At 34.9% G+C, this 17,192-nt stretch overlaps 4 protein-coding genes and 1 pseudogene across 4 annotated transcripts; all 5 read left to right on the top strand.

Annotated features, from left to right (window-relative positions):
* The first annotated feature begins 342 nt into the window (after positions 1-342).
* Positions 343-1,319, top strand: LOC105200072 (15-hydroxyprostaglandin dehydrogenase [NAD(+)]-like). Its single transcript, XM_039451900.1, has one exon. The coding sequence runs from the start codon at positions 607-609 to the stop codon at positions 1,294-1,296; it is 690 nt and encodes a 229-aa protein (XP_039307834.1). The 5' UTR covers positions 343-606; the 3' UTR covers positions 1,297-1,319.
* Positions 1,320-1,544: 225 nt separating this feature from the next.
* Positions 1,545-2,536, top strand: LOC105200073 (15-hydroxyprostaglandin dehydrogenase [NAD(+)]-like). The gene has a single exon (XM_039451899.1). The coding sequence runs from the start codon at positions 1,617-1,619 to the stop codon at positions 2,406-2,408; it is 792 nt and encodes a 263-aa protein (XP_039307833.1). The 5' UTR covers positions 1,545-1,616; the 3' UTR covers positions 2,409-2,536.
* Positions 2,537-2,674: 138 nt separating this feature from the next.
* Positions 2,675-4,296, top strand: LOC105200074 (15-hydroxyprostaglandin dehydrogenase [NAD(+)]-like). Its single transcript, XM_039451898.1, has one exon. The coding sequence runs from the start codon at positions 3,316-3,318 to the stop codon at positions 4,111-4,113; it is 798 nt and encodes a 265-aa protein (XP_039307832.1). The 5' UTR covers positions 2,675-3,315; the 3' UTR covers positions 4,114-4,296.
* Positions 4,297-5,671: 1,375 nt separating this feature from the next.
* LOC105200075 (15-hydroxyprostaglandin dehydrogenase [NAD(+)]-like) lies at positions 5,672-6,740 on the top strand. The gene has a single exon (XM_011167452.2). It carries the CDS (start codon positions 5,848-5,850, stop codon positions 6,634-6,636), a length of 789 nt encoding a protein of 262 aa, XP_011165754.1. The 5' UTR covers positions 5,672-5,847; the 3' UTR covers positions 6,637-6,740.
* Positions 6,741-7,702: 962 nt separating this feature from the next.
* Positions 7,703-8,958, top strand: LOC105200076 (annotated as a pseudogene).
* Positions 8,959-17,192: the final 8,234 nt, after the last annotated feature.

Below are 17,192 nucleotides of genomic sequence, written 5' to 3'. Positions count from 1 at the left end.
AAAACAATTATTAATTACATTAATCCTAAAAACTTATATAATTTAAAGCAATACGTATTCGATATTCTAACATATATGTTAAATCGAAATTGAATATCTTCAATTATATCAGAATTTACAAATGTGTTTTCTTACAGCTTGTAAGTTTCATAAAATTATAATAAATTATGAAAATATTTATTTAATTAATCACCATTTTTTAACAATTGAGTTACATTGTTTATTAAGATAGAAGACACAATCACATTTGTAAAGTTTAAAAAAACAATGCAAACATCTTAAATTGTATTGTTATTTATCAATAATGCAACTAAGTCATTATTTAAATACTATTATTTTTAATTTATTCTTGATATTACAAAAGACTTGAGTAAATGAAAAAAAAAAAAATTAATAAACAGAGTCTTCTTCCCACCAATAAACTTATTCACGAATCGTGGGCGAGAGCTAAGTGCGATAAGAGAAAGCATAATTAATATATTAATCTGAGTATCCTTTATTCATAGACAGTCCTTCACTAAGATACGTTACATAATCATATCTAACAAGCATTTTACAAAGAGAAATCATTGCATCACCATGTACAACGTATAGAATAAAACTGCAATGATCACTGGGGCAGCTAATGGAATAGGCTACAAGTGTGCTGAAATATTGCTTCGCAATGGTACAAAAAAGGTTGCCATAGTCGATTTGCCAACATCAAACGGCCAGAATGCGGCGGCTACTTTGGAGAACGAATTTGGGAAAAACTGTGCTATCTTCATTGCCTGCGACGTGTCAAAGGCTGACGATTTGAAGAAAGCATTCGAGAAAACCATCGACGAGTTTGAAGAGCTCGATATTCTTATCAACAACGCCGGTATAATGAATGATAAAATCTGGGAGCAAGAAATCAATCTAAATATCAAGGCAGTAATTCGCGGCTCCATGTTGGCGTTCGACCATATGGGGAAGCACAAAGGTGGCAAGGGAGGCGTAATCGTCAACATCTCATCTCAGCTAGGATTGTACCCAGCTTTTATTTCAATGTATTCCGCTTCGAAATATGCCGTTCTAGGATTCAGCCAATCTCTGGCGAAAATGTACGACAAGACCGGAGTACGAGTTGTTATAATGTGCCCGGGTGCTACACTGACAGCGTTGCTAGCAAATATCCAAGATAAGATATGCGACTCTTTTCGAGATCTGATAGACACTGATGCTGAAATGGATAACCATCCGACACAAACAACCGATAATGTGGCACTTGCAATTTTAGATCTCATCCAGAAGGGTGAAAACGGAGCGGCTTGAGTCAGCGAAGGTGGTCAACCGCCGTATGCTGTGGACTTTCCTCATTATTCCAAGCGATCTCTGCCTGTATAAATTTGATATTTGATGGCTTATCTTACTCTCTTTTTTAATCATTTTAAATAAAAAATTGATTAATGAACAGAGTCTTTTTCCCCACCAATAAACTTGTTGACGAATCGTTGGCAAAAACAAAGTGCGATAAGAGGAAACATACTATATATCAACCTGAGTAAACTTTATTTATAGACAGTCTTTCACCGTTATACGTTACAGTAATCATATCTTACAAGCATTTTACTGGGAGATATCGTTGCATCGCAATGTATAACGTACAGAATAAAACTGCAATGATCACTGGGGCAGCTAGTGGAATAGGCTACAAGTGTGCTGAAATATTGCTTCGCAATGGTGCACAAAAGGTTGCCATAGTCGATTTGCCAACATCGAACGGCCAGAATGTGGCGGCTACTTTGGAGAACGAATTTGGGAATGGCCGTGCCATCTTCATTGCTTGCGACGTATCAAAAACCGATGATTTAAAGAAGACGTTCGAGAAGATCGTCAATGTGTTTGGAAGACTCGATATTCTTATCAACAATGCTGGTGTTTGTTACGAAAATCTCTGGGAACAAATTATCGAGGTTAATGTCAAAGCGGTAATTCGCAGCTCTATAATGGCGTTCGATCATATGGGAAAGCACAAAGGCGGCAAAGGCGGCGTAATCGTCAACATCTCATCCGTGGCTGGATTGTGCCCAGCTTTTTTTATTCCAATATATTCCGCTTCGAAGCATGCTGTTCTAGGATTCAGCCAATCTCTGTCGAAAATGTATGACAAAACCGGAGTACGAGTTGTTATAATGTGTCCGGGAGCTACACTGACACCGTTGTTAGCAAATGTCGAAGATAAGATATGCGACTCTTTTCGAGATCTGATAGACACTGACGCTGAAATGGATAAATATCCAACACAAACAACCGATAATGTGGCACTGGCAATTTTAGATCTCATCCAGAAGGGTGAAAACGGAGCGGCTTGGGTCAGCGAAGGTGGTCAACCGCCGTATGCTGTAGACTTTCCTCATTATTCCAAGCGATCTCTGCCTGTATAAATTTGATATTTGATGGCTTATCTTATTCTCTTTCTTAATCATTTTACATGATAATCAGCGAATGTTACAGCACATGTGTTGAAAGTTATAAAATTACATTTCAAATAAACATTAACATTCCAACCAAATTATGTTTATGATAATAATATTAATAAAAAATCTTCACATTTCATCCTGAAATTTAGGCACAAAATTTTAAGCATCATACATAGTTTATACAAAATTATAATTGTTTCTCTTCGCAACTTAAAACATGATTAATCAGAAATGCATATTTTTTCATCAATATTCTTTACAATAATCATATTTTTGTATCATTCTAAGTAAATATAAAGAAAAACAATTAATTGCATTAATCTTAAAAACTTGTATAGTTTATAGCAACGCGTATTCGATATTCTGACATATGTTATTTCGAAATTCGAATAGTAAGCACTGAATTATGTTAGAATTTTCAAATGTGTTTACTTACAGTTTGCAAGTTTCATAAAATTATACTAAATTTTAAACATCTTTTTTTTAATCAATCGCCATTTTATTAACAATTGAATTACATTGTTTATTAAAGTAGAAAATATTCACATTTGTAAAATTTAAAGAAACAATGCAAACATCTTTAAATTGTCTCGTCAATTATTAATAATGCAACTAAGTCATCATGTATTATAATTTTAAATTTATTCTTGGTATTACAAGATACTTGAGTAATTGAGTAAATAAAAAAAAAAGATTAATAAACAGAGTCTTCTTCCCACCAATAAACTTATTAATAGTCGAGCTAAGTACGATAAGAGAAAGCAATGATATATTAACATGAGCATACGTTATTGATAGACAGTCCTTCACTGAAATACGTTACAGAATCATATCTTACAAGCATTTTACAAAGAGAAATCATTGCATCACCATGTACAACGTACAAAATAAAACTGTAATGATCACTGGGGCTGCTAATGGAATAGGCTACAAGTACGCCGAAGTATTGCTTCGTAATGGTGCAAAGAAGATTGCCGTGATTGACTTGCCAACATCGAATGGCCAGAATGCGGTGGATACTTTGGAGGACGAATTTGGGAAGAACTGTGCCATTTTTATTGCCTGCGACGTGACAAAGGCTGAGGATTTGAAGAAAGCATTCGAGAAGATCGTCGACGTGTTTGGGGGACTCGATATTCTTATCAATAACGCCGGTATAATGAATGATAAAATCTGGGAGCAAGAAATCAATCTAAATATCAAGGCAGTAATTCGCGGCTCCATGTTGGCGTTCGACCATATGGGGAAGCATAAAGGCGGTAAGGGCGGCGTAATCGTCAACATCTCATCCATAGCCGGATTGCAGCCAATTTTTTTTCTTCCAATGTATTGCGCTTCGAAGCATGCCGTTCTGGGATTTAGCCAGTCTTTAGCAAAAATGTACGACAAGACAGGAGTGCGCGTCGTTATCATGTGCCCGGGCGCTACAACAACAACATTGCTAGCAAATATTACAAATAAGCTCTGCACATCTGTCTACGCTGTGGTAGGCAACAGTATTGAAGCTCGTTTGGAAGAATGTGTGAAACAGACAAGCGATCATGTGGCACTTGCAATGTTAGATCTCATTCAAAAAGGTGAAAACGGAGTGGCCTGGGTCAGCGAAGATGGTCAACCGCCGTATGCTGTGGACTTTCCTCATTATTCTAAGCGGTCTCTAACTGTATAAAGTTGATATTTGATAACTTATTATACCTTAATTTCTTTTTTAATCAATTTGCACGATGATTAACTAATGTTACATAAAGTATCTATAAAAAAATTACAAAACACTATTTTAAATAAACAGTACGTACGTTACATTACAATTACAATAATTTACAATTAAAATAAACTATGCATTGCATTACAATCAAATTGATTACGTCTATGATATTTAGTATTAATAAAAGTCCTGACACTTTCCATCCCAAAATTTAATGTTAAAGATCATATATGTAATTTTATACACAATTATCGCTTATCTTGTCACGTAGATAAGGTTCAAGAAGATGTTTCCTGTTTTTTAGAGATAACAATTTCAAGTGCATTTATTAAATAAAAACATGGTTCTTTTATTTCAATATAAAAATCTTTCTGCTGAATAAGTTGTATTAAATGTCTGCAGTATTTTGATTGTACTAAAGTAGCATAATCAAGTGTTTTTTAAATAGAAACTTATATGAAGAGAGTGATGAAACTTAAACCATCTAAATTTTTAATTATTTAAATTAAGTAAAGAATAACTTAAGTATTATATAATTATGAAACAAGAAAATCTTATAGATTTTAATATAATTTTATAAAATTAATTTATAATTTTTAAAAATAAATAATACATTTTGTATTTAATATTAAATTAATAAAGAATTGATTAAAATAAGACAGCTTTATATTCAAAATAAAAAATAATAAAAATATATTTATATGAAAGCATATCATACGAGTGTTTTTATGCTTATTATTTTTATAAGTTTTCTTAAGCGAGTAGTATCTTAAAATGGGTCTTTTTTATTTTCTCTCTTTCTCTAATTAGTAACATGACTAGAGATCGATATTTTAAAAAAATTCTCTCATTAATATAATTAAATAAAAAATTTACCTTCTGTCCAAAAGATATTCATCGAAGAATGTTTCACTAAAATCACAAAAAAAATACTATAATATAACGCATTAATCTTTCTTAGAGCTATCATTTAAATCGAAAACATTTCTTGCTCAAATAGCTACTCAGTTTATCCTTTAAAATTTATAGTTAAAAGATAAATATAATCCTTTTTATAACTTACTAATTTACAAATTTTACAAAAGTACATATAATATGCCTTTAAAAAATTTAAATTAAATTTAAATTTAAAAGCTTAAATACAAAACAGTGCAAATGTCTAATTTCTTTGTGATATATAACGTTTGACGAGCAATGTCACGTTCTCCATAATGATATAGATAAATTTTATCACAAATGCATGTTTCCCACTGTTTAGCGCCTATAACGCTTATGCAAGCAAATGAAGAGTGGGGAAAATAGGAATGTAAATATTATATGCTAAGATATTTTGATAAGAAACACAGATGAATATACAATTTCCGACTGTTTTCAATCGTTTTATTCGTGTATATTCATAAACTAATTGATTACACTTTAAAATTTTTATCAATAAATATACGCTGCTTCTTCGCGATGTGCATTTTAACTACATGTTATGCCATACACGATAATATTTTATGAACGCATGGTGTTAATAACGATTATTCCACAGCAGTGTCTATATAACGAGTACAAGTTACATACACACGTTGCCACACTTTCGCAGTTTACAAATCAGTATCTTCTTGTATTTCCTCGAAAGTAATCCTCTACTAAGATTCATTACAGAATTATATTTTAAGAAAACATTTAATAAAAATCCGAGAGATCAGCGTAATGTACAACGTACAAAGTAAAACTGTAATGATCACTGGAGCAGGTTCTGGATTAGGTTACAAGTACGCCGAGATATTGCTTTGCAATAGTGCAAAGAAGGTTGCCGTGGTCGACTTGCCAACATCGAACGGCCAGAATGCGGTAGCTACTTTGGAGGACAAATTTGGGAAGGGCCGTGTCATCTTCATTGCCTGCGACGTGACAAAAGCTGACGATTTGAAGAAGGCGTTCAAGAAAACCATCGACGAGTTTAAAGAGCTCGATATTCTTATCAACAACGCAGGCATATTGAATGATAATGTATGGGAGAAAACATTCGACATTAATGTCAAGGCGCTAATTCGCGGCTCTGTGTTGGCGTTCGATTATATGGGGAAACACAAAGGCGGTAAGGGTGGCGTCATCGTCAACATCTCATCCGTGGCCGGATTGGAACCAACTTTTATTTCAATGTATTCCGCTTCGAAATATGCCGTTTTAGGATTCAGCCAATCTCTGGCGAAAATGTACGACAAGACCGGAGTGCGAGTTGTTATAATGTGCCCGGGAGTTACACTTACAGCGTTGGTGGCAAATATTCAAGAAAAGATATACGATTCTTTTCGAGATCTGATAGACACTGATGCTGAAATGGATAACTATCCGACACAAACAACTGATAATGTGGCACTTGCAATGTTAGATCTCATCCAGAAAGGTGAAAACGGAGCGGCTTGGGTCAGCGAAGGTGGCCAACCGCCATACGCTGTGGATTTTCCTCATTATTCCAAGCGATCTCTGTCTGTATAAAGTTGATATTTGATGACTTATCTTACTCTACTTTTTAATCATTTTACACGATAACCAGCAATTGTTACAGCATATGTGTTAAAAATTATAAAATAACATTTCAAATAAACATTAATATTTCAACCGAATTGATATTAATAAAAAATCCTTGCATTTCAACCTAAATTTTAATCTTGAAATTTTTAGTATTATTTACAAGTTTATATAAAATCATAATTAATTGTCTTCGCGACTTAAAACATGATTAATCACAAACGTATATTTCTTCATCAATATTCTTTACAATAATCATATTTCTGTATCAAACTAATTGTAAGTAAATATAAAGAAAAACAATTAATTGCACAAATCTTAAAAACTTGTATAGTTTATAGCAATACGTATTCGATATTCAAAGATATTACGAGATAATTGAGTAAATAAAAAATGAACAACTTTTCCCACCAATAAACTTGTTGACGAATCGTCGGCGAGGGCCAAGTGCGAGGTGAAAGGTGGGAAGAAATAGAAATGTAGATATTATATGCCAAAATTATTTGATAAGGAACATAGATAAAGATATAATTTCCGACAATTTTCAATCATTTTATTTGTGTATATTTATGTAGGTTCTCCGTTAACAGTAAGTGGGTTTTCAAGAATTAATTGCTTAAAAATAATTTAAGAAATTACAAAACATATCTTAGTACCCTATTGTACACTACTGTGATTAAGACTGTTCTTTTTAACTGAACTTCTTGCACAGTTCGGCTTTTCTCTTATTTCTCACTTTCTTTCCATATTGAAAAGGGAAAAAAATGACAATTGTGCAAAAGGTTCTCAAATTAAAAAACAAACCAATTTGATTATACTTTAAAATTTTTATCAATAAATATATGCTGCTTCTTCGCAGTTTGCATTTCAACTACATGCTATGTCATACACGATAATATTTTATAAATGCGTGGTGTTGATAGCGATTATTCCACAGCAGTGTCTAACGAGTACGAGTTACATACACGAGTTGCCACACTATTGCACTTTATATTTATTCAATATTTTCTTGTATTTTCTCGAAGAAGTGTCAATTATGTATTCGTCGACACTTCGATTCGGTGTGCATCGCACACAGCAGAAACTGATTGCGACGGGCCAATTATATTTACATCCATCGCGTCTTCAGCACCATACAGGTCCACTGACACAGTTTACAGACGACGAGATCATGACAAAGGAAATGGTTGCCAAACTGGCTAAGCAAGAAATCGCACCCCTCGTACGAAAAATGGAAAAGGAAGGGAGACTAGACGATGGTCTGTTTCAGCAGCTCTTCGAGAATGGCCTGATGGGTATAGAAATCCCGACGAAATACGGTGGAACGGGAAGTAACTTTTTATGAGCACGATTCTAAGTATCGAAGAAATTTCTAAGGTCGATATGGCAGTGTCCGTACCTGTCGAACTCCAAAACGCTTTGGTGAACTCGTTAATTCTCAAGATAGGATCCGAAGAACAAAAGCGGAATTACTTACCTAGACTAGCTCAGGATTCCACGAGTTGTTTCTGCTTATCGGAAGCTGATTCAGGATTGGACGCGTTCTCTCTAAAAACCCAGGCGAGGAAGGTTGGTGCCGAGTACGTGATCAATGGCACGAAGATGTGGATATCCAATTCCGATATGGCGCAAATTTTTTTGGTTTTCGCCAACGCGGATCCCTCGGCCGGTTACCGTGGCATCACAACCTTCCTCGTGGATCGCGATACGCCCGGTTTGACGGTTGACAAGCCTGAAGACAAGATGGGTATCAGAGCATCGGGCACTTGCATGGTGCACTTTGACGACGTTAAGATACCCGAGGGCAATCTGCTGGGAAAATTCGGACACGGATACAAATACGCGGCTGGATTTTTGAACGAAGGCAGAATCGGCATCGGTGCGCAGATGATCGGCGTGGCACAGGGATGCTTGGACGCGACCATACCGTACACGTTGGACAGGAAACAATTTGGGCAGGATATATTTTCTTTCCAAAGCCTGCAGCATCAAATAGCTCAGGCAGTAACGGAATTGCAATGCGCCAGATTGCTCGTTTACAACGCGGCAAGATTAGTGGAGGCTAAAAAGGACTTTATGAAAGAAGCAGCTATGGCAAAGCTTTTCGCATCCGAAACTGCGTGTCGTATCACTGCAAAGTGTATAGACTTTATGGGAGGCGTCGGCTTTTCGACTAATTTTCCTCAAGAAAAGTATTATAGGGATGTAAAAATCGGTACCATTTACGAAGGTACAAGTAATATGCAGTTATCGACGATTGCGAAATGTATTCGCAAAGAATATTCTTAAATGATAAGCTTAATTGTTCCAAAAATTATGTACTTGTTAAGTATGTCATCTTTTCCTGAAATTTAATCTTGAAAGCATCATACACATATTTTTATACAAAGCTATCGTTAGTCCACAATTAAATGTTCTTGTCACAATTTAAAATATGATAAACTAAAAGTGCATTATTTTTTCATCAATATTCTTCACAACACAATTATATTTTTGCATTCATTTAAATGCATAAATAAAATAAAACAACTAATTGCATTAATACAAATCTAAACAAGAAGGCCTTCCGCGGTCCGCAGCTAGTTCTTACAATTAGTGCTTTATATTTATTCGTGTGATTTTATATACTCTCAAATTCAATCAAACTACGCGCCGTTACTATCGTTCATAACACAGCTTCTAGATTGAATAAGAAAATTAATAATATCACGTTTTTATTAAATTAATCTAATAATAATTGATGCTGATACAGCATCTAACTCCCCCTCCCTTTTGAAAAAACTATAAAGAATTTATTGCGAAAAATATCACCTCAACCAATTGCATTAATTTTAAAGCTTGTATAGTTTACAGTAGTACGTATCCAAAATTCTGGCAAGTATAATTTCGAGATTTGAATATGCATGCATTGAATTATGTCAGTATCTTCAAATGTGTTTTCTTACAACCATCAAATTTAATAAAATTGTACTAAATTTTAAACAACTTTTCTTTAATCAATTGCCATTCTTTTAAGAAATAAGTTACATTGTTTAAATAGGTAGAAAACAAAATCACAAGAAAATTAGGATTACAAAAACAATGCAAACGTCATAAATTATGTCTTGTCATTTATTAATAGTGGAATTAAATCGTTCGTGTAGCATGATTTTAAATTTATTCTTGATATTACGAAATACTTAAGACGTTTATAATAGAATTAACTATCTATTTTTAATGATCTATTTTTTTAATTAAAGAATTAGTTAATCTTTATAACCTTAAAATGTCAATTTAAAATAATTTAATATTTATTAAATATTCTTTAATACCTCAGATAATACCCCTATTTTGAATAATAATAATTATCTCCTTATTATCTGCACAACCTATCTTTACTTCCTTTACCTTCCCACCCTATCTTGCTGGACCGGTCTAATACGTGCATATTTTCGCGCGGACACCCGTATCTTTTAACTGGCTTTACAAAATCCTTTTACACAATTAAAGTAGTGACAAAAACACCCCGCCAGTTATAATTTATTACAAAAAACAAAAGTTGAATAAAAATTTATAGTTTAATTATTGGCTTTTGCAGCCGACTTGTGACATGCTCCCATATTTAGACATTGTGTGTATCAAATAAGTAGCCAGCGGGGTGTGAATTAAATAAAAGAACAATACAGCGCTCGCAGAATGATCCTAGAAGCCTTAGTATAAGAGATATAAATGTTTGAAAATTGTTTATGTAATTTTTACGTGTATTGATGCAAAGAGCAAAAATTGTGCTCATGGTAGTTCAGAGATCTTGCAATTAAGGCTCCTGAGTACTCGCCGCGGCCATATTGAAGTCGTGACGTCAGAAGCGAGAAATTGCGTGAAATGACACATAATTTTGTCCGACATGCCATTTGTAAATAAAGCCAAATTGGATAAAACAGACTAATCAGATGGCTTTAAAACACTTCTAAATATCGATCACGACTATCTTTTTTCCTCCTAACAGTCAGTAAATAATCGTAAAAAGCATGTAAAGTGACGTTTATGCAGACAGGAAAACACACGGATAGCTATTAAAAGGAGTGAAAAATGTACTTTTATGTATAAAATTCAAACAAACTTTACTCGCGGTCCATTTTTACGAATTTGATAAATACGAGACAAGTCATATTTTCACAATAAAACACATAATAACAAAATGACATGCACGATAACATTTTATCGTCAATCTGTCACGTTTCACGTGTATTAGTTCTAATTTTGTCCGCGACGAAATGTCGCTACCGTCAACGCGGAGTTCTCGGCTGAGGAGTCAGGAGCCTTAAGAAGATTTTATGTAATGCTATATACATTGTGACGTAACGTCTTGTTTGGTCATTCATCACAGGAATCGTAAGTTCCGCCCAGGAGCGCACGCTGCAGTTGTTGTCAGTTGTTGTACGTCCTTTCGGCTCGGAGACGGACGTATCGGCGCGTGCGCTTATAATTTTGCGTTTTTGTTTTGTGTGTGTATAATTGTCCATTAGTTTTAGCGATGTTTTGCTGACCGGCGGTTAGCGATCCGTAATTTTATATCGACGATGTTTCACCCGCTCAGAAGACAACAGAAGACTGTAAGACGGAGGACGTACCGCTATCCGGAAGTTAATGGATTGTGCGCAGGATCACAGTAGCGCGCACTGCAAGTGATCTCTATTCATTTAATTAATTAATATCGTCGCGTCCGTACGCAACGGTAAGACTGTTGCCTATTATAGGATGCAAAGAGGGAAAGTCGGATAAAAGGGGACGTCGACGTTCCACACGGACCATCGCGTGAGAGACCCCGACCGTAGAGTCGCAAGGGGATGTTTTTGATTGGTCCCGAGCGCGGAGGCTGCGGATGACGAAGAGTCCGTCAGGCTGTCAAAAAAACCACGGAAAATTTGCGAGCTGCCTGAAAACGCCGATTTGCCTCGAATTGCGTGCCGAAGCGCAACAGTCTCATTAGAGGGTTGCAAAAACCACAATTAGGCGGAACCAATCGCGAGGCGCGACAAACCCCCGTGCATGGAGTGAGAGATTCTGTGTGCCGTCTGCAAAAGGTTAGGTTAGGTTAGGTCCCTCGCGCTCGATCACTTCGCTGTGGATCTTCTTGTGAGCCCGATTGCGAGTCGAGAGGACAATCGCTGAGAACGATCCCAGAGGTTCTCCGGAGAATGGTTTGGTAAACCTTTACAAAAGGGGAGCAGCCTTTGACGACCTTGATCTTGACATATGTTATCAATGGGAAGGTATTGAGTAACATACAAAAGGTTTTGAGTAATGCTCATTTCTTATTAAAAAAATATTATCAGAGAAAGAAAAAATAGTTTTTCTTAATTATTTCACTAAATATTCATTTTACGAAAAAATATTTCAAACAAAAAATGAAGCTAGTAATAAGCTCTATAAAAAAAATTATATACATTTTTTATCTAACTTCAATACTTTATTCGTTATAGTAGAAAAACTGTTTAAAAATAATTTTTTTTTTATTTTTAGTTTTTAGGTTTTGCCCCTCCCCCACACCCTCTCTCCGTATTTTTTCTAACCCAACCTAACCCTATCTTAATTGTAATTTGACCAAGAATATTTAATTGACGTTGCAATATTAGATTTGAAATTATGGCCCACCCCCTCCCGCACCCACCCCGTCATTAGTGGACCTAAGACAAAGTGGGTTAAAAAAAATACGGGGAGGGAGTGCAGGGGGAAAAGCGGAGCCCTTCCCCCGTCCACGCGTTTTCTGTATATTGTAGAAAAACTGTTTTTCGTCAAAAACCCTTCCGACGCAGAACAGTTTTTCTACAATAATGACGAAAGTATTGAAATTAGGTAAAATATGTATATAACCTTTTTTATAGAGCTTATTAGTAGCTTTATTTTTTGTTTGACACATTTTTTTGTAAAATAAATATTTTCCGAAATAAGTAAGAAAAACTGTTTTTTCTTTCTGTAATGATATTTTTTTAATAAAAAGTAAGCATTACTTAAAACCTTGTGTATGTCACTTAGTACCTTCCCATTGATAACATATGTCAAGGTCAAGGTCGTCAGAGACTGCTCCCCTTTTTTAAAGGTTTACCGATGATTTTTGAGATAGGCTAGCGTGGTGGTGAGACGAACGATTCTGTAAAGCCATCGATTTAGTCGATCGGATAAGTCGCGCGCGCGGTAATCGTAATTCCAGTCCGCGTTTGATGTAAGTAGATTTTCCGCCGAAATTGGAGCATGCACGTATTTGAGTGCTGCCCGCGTTGCTCCGGCGTAGAGTCCCTAGAAGTAGAGAGTCTGGACATCTGCCCCTAAAATGTCGGTAATGAATATGTCAGTGTACGTACGTGAACTTTATGTGTGTGTATGTTTATCATTGTGTGCACTTGAACATGTTGTATGCTGTTATCGCATTCGCTAAAGAGGATTAAACAGGGATCCGTATTGGTGCTGCCATTTTAGGTGCACAATCACGTGCATCCAATCATGTGGAAACCCGAGATGTCCAGACTCTCTACTTCTAGAGACTCTACTCCGACGTACGCCTCATCCGATCACGTCGCGTGTAAATTTTCCGTTTCGCTTATTTAAAACGCCGCTGACATTACAGCTATAAGTCTCGCGTTACTCTTTTTATTAATCTTGTGTGTTGTATTTAATTTTCTTAATTCGTGTCTTTGTCTATCAATTGCACAGTTTCGATCGCGCGTTCCTTGCATCGCGCTCGCGTAGAATGAGTATGTGCGTGCTAATGAGTATGTTAAGCGAGTGGCGAATATTGTTCGCCGTTTATTAGAATTTAGAGTCCAACTTTGCTTCTGAGTTTTTTTATGTGAGTTTGTACCAACAACCGCATGGCACTTTCCGGCCACGCTCACGTATCGAGAAAGTGTCAGTTTCGAGATATATTATGTAATGTTCGGGATGCCTCATAAATATATTCGTTATCTTTAATATTAGACAAAATGTTCTCTCTAAGCTCCCTCGCTCTCTTCCATCTTCCCGCCCGCACCGAATCACCCCCTCTGCCAATTCCGTGACTGAGTAGCCGGTTATGAAAGCCCGTTGTTACTCGTGACGAGGAAAATTACATTAAAATCGAGATGTAAACTGATATATTTATAAAAAATAAATATAGTCTTTACACTTTTAACAGAATTACATTTATTTAAAATAGAGAACTTATTCGACCAATAATAAGAAAACATAATGTAAACTAAGTGCCTTAACGCTCATAGCTAGATCATAGTGATGATATTTATTGTGTAATTTTATTTTTTCAAGTTCACTAATTAAATTGCAAATAAATTTAATAATAAATGATGCTAACTCGCATTTGAATATGAGAACTTTTTCCGCCCCTCTAAAAAACTATGAAAAATTTGTTGTGATTGATTTTCAATGTAATAAACGTAATATTACTAATTCTTATTCAATTTAAAACTGTGTTATAACCGAAAAATCTATTTAACGCGCAGGTTAGTAAACTTAAAAAGGTATATAAATTACACAATAAATATCAGCACTAAGATCTAGTTATATATTTGAACTGTTTGATCTTTTTAATATATTGGTGTTTGAAGTCGCTAAATCTGAATCTGAAATCAGATTTTCAAAATTCAATATGGCGTTTGCGTTACCCAAGATGTACCGCGCGGAGGTCGCTCGGTCGGATTTACATCTCTTCGGGGTGCTTGATTAGAGTGAGTCCCCTTGCCTCTCACTATTTTCTGGTACATCTCGAGTAACGCTAACACTGGCGGTTATAAACAATTAATATTTTTAACATATTTAATTCACTTCACATAACTAACAATAAATGTCATAAGTTGATTTTATTGTATTTTGAAAATCGCATGTCGAGTTACTGCCTATTCAAGTAATTTCGTACGCCGTATTGGATCTACCATATTGAATTTTAAAAATCTCAGATTCGGATTCAGCGACTTCAAAAACCAATATATTTAAAAAATCGAACAGTTCAAATATAGTTTCACAAGGTGTTTCATGCGTAATGTCAAACGAGCGCGGCAATATAGAGGTTATTTACCTCTCCCTCAAATATTTATATAAAAAAAGAACAAAAAATACATGTTCCTTAATTAGCTTTCCTTTTAAAGTTTTAATAGATTACTTCGATTAGATCAAAACTGATTTTTTGCAGCAAAAAATTGGTTACTTTAAGGGTAATTGGCCCCCTAATTTTTACTCCTCCTCCAACATATTTAAACCAATTTTTGTTTTCTATCAAAAGATACTTTCATACTAAAAATCATTAAGATCGCTTCACTGATTTCAAAGATATCGCAATTTTTCCATTTTACTCCCTATTTTGAGGGGGGGGGGGTTGTTTCACCCCCTAAATATGTTTTTCCGCGCTAAAAAAAATGCATGTTCCTTAGTTTTTCATGTATTATAACATATCCAAATTTCAGAAAAATCGGAGAGTGACACTTCCATAGGTTTACTTGTAAGAACTCTCTACAAGACGTGCCAGTGTATTACTTAGATTCTCTGCAAAAGAATTAAGTGTCATAATTGCATTCCAAATCGGGTCTTGTTGCTTGATAGACGTACATCAGGTTTTCAAGTGCTTCCCGATAAAGAACATTCTTCATTTTCAGACTCAGGTGACATTTCTTTTTTTAGCTTCAAATTGATGTCCAATGGAATCTTAACTGGATGACAATCTTCCTGTTGAAATTTCTTAAGATGTCTTCAGTGGCGTATTACCGCTTAGGCCAACAAGGTCATGGCCTAGGGATGGTATTACAGAGGGGCAGGCATCTTCAAATATTAAATTTTTTTTTTTTATGTGAATTGAAGTCTTACTATCCCGTTGATTTGCAAAATATTTTAGATATTGAATGCCAGCATTTAGCTGCACTTTACATGCAGTGAATATGGTAAAAATCAGAGTCAGATTTGTGTAAGTTTCTTCGCAAATAAGATCTTGTGACTTCTATCCGAATATTAACATTGCACTTTTCATGTATCTTTGTATGATCGTGTCAAATTGTTTGGGGGAGAGGTCATTCTCTGTATTGCAAAAAGTTAAAAACTATTTAAGAACAATTCAGGGAAACAATCGGCTTAATTCTTTAACTTTATTGTGCATAGAAGCAAAATTATGTCTCGAAATAGATTACAAAGACATTATTTATGATTTTGTCGCTATAGCTAAAACTTGTAAATTTATTATGTGTTTTGTAATTAATGTAAATCCAAATATATGGAATTAATGCATTACTTATATGTATAAGTACTCATTTTTATGTATTATACATATAATATATCATATATATAGAAAATTAAATATCAGTATTAGCTTATTTAGATTTATTAAAGCAATATATTTATATAATCCACTTTCACATACAAAAAAAATTTAGATTAGGCAAAGGCAACAGCAAGCTGGTTGTCTAAGGGCGGCAAGCGACCTAATTCGGCCCTGGATGTCTTCCATGTAGTTCTTAGTCAAGATAAATCTTTTTATTTCTTCGATCTCGTCGAACATTAATTTCTAGAATTTTTGCGTCAAGATTCCTCATTTAGAATACATTAATATATATTTTAAATATTTATATTTAAATATTAATATATATTTTAAAATATATTAATAAATTAAATTGAGTTATAAATACGTTAATTAAAAATATGACATTTCAAAAAAAGATTTTATATATAGGAATATGTATACAGGGTGTCCCAGAGCAATGTATACATATTATCACGATGAGGTAGAAGAGATCGAGATAAATCAAAAAGTCTAATATCATTTTGTGATATTTGCAATAGCTTTCGAGTAATAAAATATTAAAGTCAGCCGAATAAGAGCGCGCGAAGAAACAAGCGGTCGCTCGCCTGAGCCGTAGGACCGCTCACAGCGGCCGACTGTAGGCGACGCCGTGACAGTAAAGTCCGTATCAGACTACGCATTGAAAATTGAAGATAAAAATTTAAAGATTGAGCTTTGGCCAATCAAAATAAAAAGAGTTAAAATTTCCTTGTTTTGATTGGTCAAATTTCAATCTTTAATCTTCAATCTCAATCTTCAATGCGTAGTCTGATACGGGCTTAAGTGGAGCGCGGCGAGAAGGATAGCTTGGCACCGCACCGCTCCCTCATGCTCCTGCACCACGCCGTGGCACGCGTCAACGCTATATATTCGTGATTACAATTATTAAGTATTTTGTTCTCTGTAATATTTATAGCATTTTTTATAGCAAAAAACCAAAAGTTAAATAATGTAACTTCGCGAATATAGCATGCTGACAACTCTCATCACACCTTCTAAAACACAAGAATACAGTAAATATTACAAGTTTTAACAACAGTACGAATTAATCATATTTGAGTCCCATCATTACGTGTAATTTCAAAAATAAGTATAAACTGTTACTTTTTTTCTTATCGTCGCCTACAATCGGGTCGCGGTGGACGGTCCTACGGCTCAGGCGAGCGACCGCTTGTCTCTTCGCGCGTTCTTATTCGGCCGATTTTAATATATTATAAGTTATTGCAAATAT

This window comes from Solenopsis invicta, chromosome 7 (assembly GCF_016802725.1).
Source record: "Solenopsis invicta isolate M01_SB chromosome 7, UNIL_Sinv_3.0, whole genome shotgun sequence".
Taxonomy (NCBI): Eukaryota; Metazoa; Arthropoda; class Insecta; order Hymenoptera; family Formicidae; genus Solenopsis; species Solenopsis invicta.
Note: the sequence above shows the minus strand (reverse complement) of the source record. Positions and strands in the feature narration are given on the sequence as shown.

Bases quoted from the DNA above. Each gene is read 5' to 3' on its own strand.
- LOC105200072 (XM_039451900.1), top strand. From the start codon at position 607: ATGATCACTGGGGCAGCTAATGGAATAGGCTACAAGTGTGCTGAAATA.
- LOC105200073 (XM_039451899.1), top strand. From the start codon at position 1,617: ATGTATAACGTACAGAATAAAACTGCAATGATCACTGGGGCAGCTAGT.
- LOC105200074 (XM_039451898.1), top strand. From the start codon at position 3,316: ATGTACAACGTACAAAATAAAACTGTAATGATCACTGGGGCTGCTAAT.
- LOC105200075 (XM_011167452.2), top strand. From the start codon at position 5,848: ATGTACAACGTACAAAGTAAAACTGTAATGATCACTGGAGCAGGTTCT.